Below are 6,640 nucleotides of genomic sequence, written 5' to 3'. Positions count from 1 at the left end.
TGAAAAGAAAACTTTACGTTTTGAGTAACCTTACATTTACAGGAAAGCTATCAAAATGATACAAAAAGATTCCTTATATCCCTTTATCCGTCTCCTTTAATATTACTGTCTGATAGAACAATTGTCTAATTATCAAGACCAGGACGTTAATATTGGTGGAGTATCGTTAACTAAACTCCAGATCTTGTTGAAATTTCATCAGCTTTTACACGAATACAGTTTACTTGTTCCTGTATCCAACTCAAGACCCTACATCGAAATGACTTTTTTCCTTAGTTTCTTCAAGTCTGTCATAGGTCCTCAGCCTGCCCTAGTCTTCCAGGACCTTAACATTTTAGGAAAATATTGATCGGTTATATTTAAGGGCATCCCTCTGTGTAAATTTGCCTTATGTCTCCTATTGATCAGGGTGAGCTTATGCATCATCACTGGTCCGGTAGGCGCAATTGTACAGTGATACTAAGTAAAGATTATAGTAAAGTCATAGAGAGCATGAAAGATAGAGGAGAGATTGAAATAATGGAGTCAGACACATTTCATGGTAGCATGCTCACCTTAGCCCCGCTTGGTGGTCCTCATGGGGAGCGCTCGGGAGCAAGAGCAGGAGAGCCCCACTCTATTGCTAACCAAGGGCCATCAATACCTAGAGGGGCGTGATTATCAGTAACCACAGGTCACAGGAAGGGGCAGTACAATAGGCATACACATCATAGGAAGGGAATGTACGATAGACATAAGCATGACAGGAAGGGGATGAGCTAGGGGTGTGCCCATAGGAATGGGAGGGACTAGAGGTATACATGTGACAAGATGGGCGGACCCTAGATTCATGATGGCGCCCTAACCTTAGTCACCCTTGGGTGGGCTTGACCTCTCAGGGGTCTCCTACAAGGAAACAGTCAACTCCTATCCTTATCAGAAGGAAGTGGGTCCTACTTGTTGTGGGATAAACAGTGGTGACTGCTTGCTCTGGATGGCTGATAATCCTTAGGGAGAATAACCCCTGACCTACTTCTGTTGACCTCCAAGTGTTTAGTCATTCGCCATGTGTAGCAAGCAGCTAAGTTTGGCAAATATTGGGGGAGACAAATTGGGAGAAGTCTTTCTGTTCCCCACACTGAAGGAATGGGTAGTGTTTCTTTCTGTTGTACATAGGGTTACTATGAGGCAGAACCAACTTGTTGACACCTAACAACAACAACAACAACAACAACAACCCAAATTAACACAGACAGATGTGGAAACTCCCAAGAAGAAATAGATCTGTTAATTTTTTTTAAAACTCCAAACATCTAAATGTTCAGGACCAGATGGTTTTAAGGTGAATTCTATGAAGCATTTAGAGAAGAGTTGACACCAATCCTACGTGAACTAGTATTGCACAATATACAAACATACAGTGCACTACAAAACTCATTTTATGAAGCAAGTATAACCCTGATAACTAAGCCAGACTAAGACATCACCAGTATTGAAAATTATAGACCAATACCACTGATGTACAGATATCAAAATTTTCGACAAAATTCTATCCAACAGAATTCAAAAAAGCATAAAAATTAATATATCGTGATCAAGTGCGATTAACATCAGGTATGCAAGATTCATTTAATATTAGAAGAACACTCAACACAATCCACCACAGAAATGAAATAATAAAAACCATATAATTATATCAATTGATGAGGAAAAAGCATTTGATAACATTCAACATCTATTCTTTATAAAAACATGCAAAGTAATAACAGAAGGAAAATTCCTCAATGCAATAACCAACCGCTAGCAGCCCACTTAATGGAGAAAAGTTGAAAACATTGCCCCTTGAAACGGGAACCGGACAGGGGTGTGGTGAGTAACACTGAAGTCTTAGCAAGAGCTATAAGGTATCAAAAAGACATTAAAGGCAACTATGTTGGCAGAGAAGTAGCAAAACTCTCTTTATTTGCAGACAATATAATCCTATACATGTGGGAGTAACCCCCCTCCCCAAAACACACACACACACACACACACAGAAAAGAGGTGGAGCAGACGGAGTGTGTGCAGTACGCATTTTCCCGCTAGGTGAGCATGAGCAACTCTGAATTAGTGCACCCAGTGGTGTCTCCTGGGAAGGTTCTCTCTTGTCACAGTGACTTTTGCGTAAAAGCAGCTTCACTCTAACCACTTTTTTGGAGATGGCCGACTTAAGAGAACAGTTTGCAGCTGGGAGATTTTGTTTCCTGCTCGGGAAAAATGCCGCAGAAATGGTGTGATGTTGAACACAGCTTACAAGGAGAGCACTATGGGAAAAATGCCAGTGTATGAGTGGTTTTCTCATTTCAAAAAAGATGAAATGTTGATTGAGGACAAACCCTATTCTAGACGCCCTTCAACTTCCTGAAAGGAAGAAAATGCATTTGGAGTTAATTCCACTGGATCAGACTGTTAATCAAGCCTTCTATTTAGAGGTTCTGAAAAGATTACGTGACAGTATGTGACCAAAAAGGACTGATTTGTGGCAGTTGGGGGGACTGGTTTTTCCACCATGACAATGCATCTGCTCACGCAGCCATCTCAGTGGACCAGTTTTTGGCAAAATCAGCATGCTTCTCTGGCCCCACATACCTGACCTGGATTCATGTGACTGCTTTTTGTTTCTTCAAATAAGAAGGACAGCAATTTTAACACGTAGAGAAGTGAAAAAAAAAAAAAGAGGGATGTGCTCTCAGCCATCCAAACAGATGAGTTTGAAAACTGTTTCTAAGAATGGAATAGCAGATTAGGAAAGATGACATGGAGAGCACTTTGAAGGAGATAAGGTTGTTTCATAAACAAATTTTAATACATAACTTTGAAAAAAAAACCTTTTTTTTTTTTTTTTAAGTTATCCCCTTTGTGAAAAATCCCAAAGATTCCATTTAAAAAACAGTGAACCTAATTGAAAATGTTGGCAATGTAGCAAGCTGTGAGCTCAACAGCCAGAAATCAATTGGATTCTTGTAGAGTAAAGCTGAATTCTTGTAAAGTAAAATGAAATTAAAAGAACAATATTATTTACAGTAACTACTCAAAAGATAAATATCTAGGAATAAATCTTACCGGAGGGGGGAAAACGTATACAAAGAGAACTATAAAACATTTCTGCAAACAAACAAAAGACTCAAGTACAATGTCCTATGTTCCTGGATAAGAAGATTAAAAACAGTGAAATGTCAATATTCCCCAAATACTTTATAAAGTCAATTACGATCCAAATCCCAAAGCAATTACGATCCAAATCCTAGCACAATTCTTCAAAGAAACAGAAAGCTAATAACCAACTTTACCTGGAAAAGAAAGAAACCCAGGATAAATAAGACACTACTAACAAGCAGAAACAAAGTAGGCGAACTCCCAGATATTAAACCCTATGATGTAGCCACAGCTTGGTATTGGTTTAATGACAGACACGAAGCCCAATGGATTAGAACTGAGAACCCAGACATACAACCAAGTACCTACAGAGATCTGATCTTTACTAAAGGACACGTTAAGTGGGGTAAGAGATAGACTTTTCACTAAATAGCAGAGGAAAAATGGGATCGCCACCTGAAAAAAAAGGAAACAAAATTAACCCATCAAATCACGTGAAAGAAAAGGTATTGAAGATGGATTAAAGATCTAAATATAAACCTTAGATCCCTGAAAGCCATCAATGAAAAATAGGGGCAAACCTAAGGGCAGAATACACTACTAAACTGTGGAAGACAAAAATGGAGGGAGTACTAAGACCTCCTAAAAATACTACACCTATGCACATCGAAAGACTTCATCAATAAGGCAAAAAGAAGACCTACAGCCCAGGGGAAAAATCAAGCAATGATATATTAGTAAAGGGTTAATTTCAAAAAATCTGTTGGAAATCACAGCACCTCAACAAGAAAAATAACAAATAACCCACTCAAAATTCGGTACAGGACATGAATTCGCCATGTCATCCAGGCAGTCAACAATCATATGAAGAAATGTTTGCATTCATTAGCTATAAGAGAAATACATATTAAGAAGTTTGTGCCCCCGCCTGGGTCCAGATGGAGGGGGAAATGGTCAGCCCCATGGGGCTAGCAGGGTGGGGGAAGTGAGCCTGCTGGGAAGGAGTTGAAAGTCGTGTTCCACTCTCTGACCGGCCACTCCACAGCCCATGTAGGCCCTGCCCTACCGTGACCCCAGGTGGCCGCCGGACCCGACAAGGACTTCCAATAGTAGCCAGACATTAACATCCTGCCACACTATGGGGCCATGCATCAGATGGATTTTTCCAGCCCTTCCTCATGCTGAGCCAACATTCTAAAATCTGGAAAACTGCTGGCGATCACCGAATTCCAGCTCCCACATTGGTGCTCTGCTCTGTCTCAGACTATGATGCCGCTGTGTTTACTAAAGATGTCAGAGACGCGAGACACGAAGAAATAAAAGTGGAAGGTGTAGCACCAAAGTCACCATGCTCCTTGATTCAGTTTGCGTATGCCCAGCCACCTTGAATTGAAAGAAGGCCATCTGGAGGGCCTGCCTGTCATCCACAGCTTGCGTTCGTCAGCTTTCACAAGTTGTAGAAGCATGTTGGAAGTATTTCATGAACGAGTTCCACCCGTTTGTCCGCAGAGGCAAGCGGTTGTACAGATTTGCTAAAATGACTCACAGCTGTACGATGGAATATGTCCTGGAAGTAATTAGAAACCGAGATCTCAGTAAACATGTGGCTTATATTAGGCTCCCACTTCCGGCACCACAGTTCCTGACAGATACGTGAAATAATGCACTTTGGGGGGATGATATAGAGTGTCCGATCCTCATTATGGAAGCAAGGAAATACTCTTTATTACTAAAGATGGCCCGTGTTACCAAGTCCTTTAGCCAAACCTTGGAAGTCAATGGTTGGGACATCATTTGCTGTGGGTGGCAGGAACTCAACAACAGGAGCGACAAGCGCTGAGAAGAACAAGTACGATCCCCAGACCAATATGTGGACTCCTGTCGCAAACAGGAACAAAAGGCAGCTATAATTTGGTGTTGCCATGTTAGATGACAGATTGTATGTGGTTACAGGCAGAGACGGACTGTAGACTTAGAATACAGTAGGACCCCCACACAACCCCAAAATGAAAGCATGGAGGCATGGTCTTGGTGTGGCTGTATTGGAAAGTCCCGTGTGTGCAGTAGGAGGGCATGATGGCTAGAGCGATCAGAATCCAGTGGAAAGATGAGACGACAGACTTGCCAGTGGACCATTGTTGCCACTATGTCCACCCCCAGGAGCACAGTAGGTGTGGCAGTCCTCTGTGGAAAATGTATACAGTTGGTGGTCAAGATGGACGTTCTTGTCTCATGTCAGTGGAATGTTCTGATCTCTATACCCGTAAGTGGACAGTGTGTGCACAGATGTCAAAAAGGAGAAGTGGCGTATGAGTAACTACCTGGAACGGGTGTGGGGGGCTGTATGCTATTGCTGCTGCCTGCAACTTGACCTCCAGGCTCTCAGACGGTGGGGAGAGATATGATCCCCAAACAGATATGTGGACGGCAGTGACTTCTTTGAGCATCAGGAGATGCTGTTGTAGATCTGTTTGGTTGGTGATAAGCTGTATGCTGTTGTCCGGTATGATGGACAGACCTATCTTACTATGTGGAGGTTTATGATCCTCAACCAAACGAGGGGGCCCAGGTGGCTCCACTGTGCCTAGGAAGAGCCAGGACTTGTGTGGTGACTGTAAAATTTTAATTTCCCAAATGAAGCTATTCTCCTCTTTTATGATCCTAATCCAATCATTCTGCTGTCGATGGATACCGTTCTACTACACTGACTGTGCTGCATCCCTGGACACAAAGTCCCCTATCACAGGTGAAGATGTTAAACCATGGGAAGAAGGTGCAAACAAGCCAGGATGAAATACTGTGGTATCTTATGCAAATCAAAACTGCAGCTGGTGGACTGTGAACATCTGTTCTTGACATAAAAAGGAAGCCAATAGCACTATTCACAGCAAAACCCAGTGGTATCTGGAAGTCCCATGTATTCTTAGCCAAGCATTTTACTCACATTATCCAGATTTTTTTTTTAAGTTCAAATACACCAGTTAAAACTTATAAGGTTCTGCTGCATTGTTTTTTATCATACATACATTTATCATACGATACTAGTTGCAGTACATTTTGCTTGTTTGTTTTCTTGGTTATTTAACCTCAATCACTATTCTAACGACACAGTCTCTACTTTATGTCTCAAATGACATAAAGACTCTACTATGTAATATTTCCTAAGCAGGGGCATTTTTGTGTGTGCGCTCTTGTTGTGGATTTTATTTCTAAAATGGGTTTAGTGCCAGTAGTAAAGAAAACCATTGAGCCATCAAAGAACAACGACCAAATGAAACCTTGACACAATCTTTGGGAACGACTCAAATATTCATTCCGTTTCATGGAGACTTGCCAAGAACTAGATGTTATTCCTATAGTGAAGTGCGGTACTTTACATTGCATTTAAGATATGCAAATGTATGTAGAGAAAATAAATGCTATATACTGTAAAAAAAAGAAAAGAAATATACTGAGATAGTTTATTGTGCCAACCTGGCCGATAAACATATGTGGGGTTAATTGAAGGGCGGAGGGATAAATGGCT

At 41.3% G+C, this 6,640-nt stretch overlaps 1 protein-coding gene across 1 annotated transcript in view; it reads left to right on the top strand.

The window, feature by feature from the left end:
• Positions 1 to 6,640, top strand: part of LOC101637994 (histone H3) — a 145,646-nt gene that overhangs the window by 82,313 nt on the left and 56,693 nt on the right. Inside the window, exon 3 of the mRNA XM_004712485.2 lies at positions 5,330 to 5,341. Coding sequence (XP_004712542.2) covers positions 5,330 to 5,341 — 12 coding nt within the window. The remainder of the gene's footprint in view (positions 1 to 5,329; positions 5,342 to 6,640) is intronic.

Source organism: Echinops telfairi, unplaced genomic scaffold (genome assembly GCF_000313985.2).
Source record: "Echinops telfairi isolate 266 unplaced genomic scaffold, ASM31398v2 ScPeMD7_5868;HRSCAF=6743_0, whole genome shotgun sequence".
Lineage (NCBI taxonomy): Eukaryota > Metazoa > Chordata > Mammalia > Afrosoricida > Tenrecidae > Echinops > Echinops telfairi.
The sequence above is the reverse complement of the archived record's forward strand: the minus strand, read 5'-3'. Positions and strand labels throughout refer to the sequence as shown.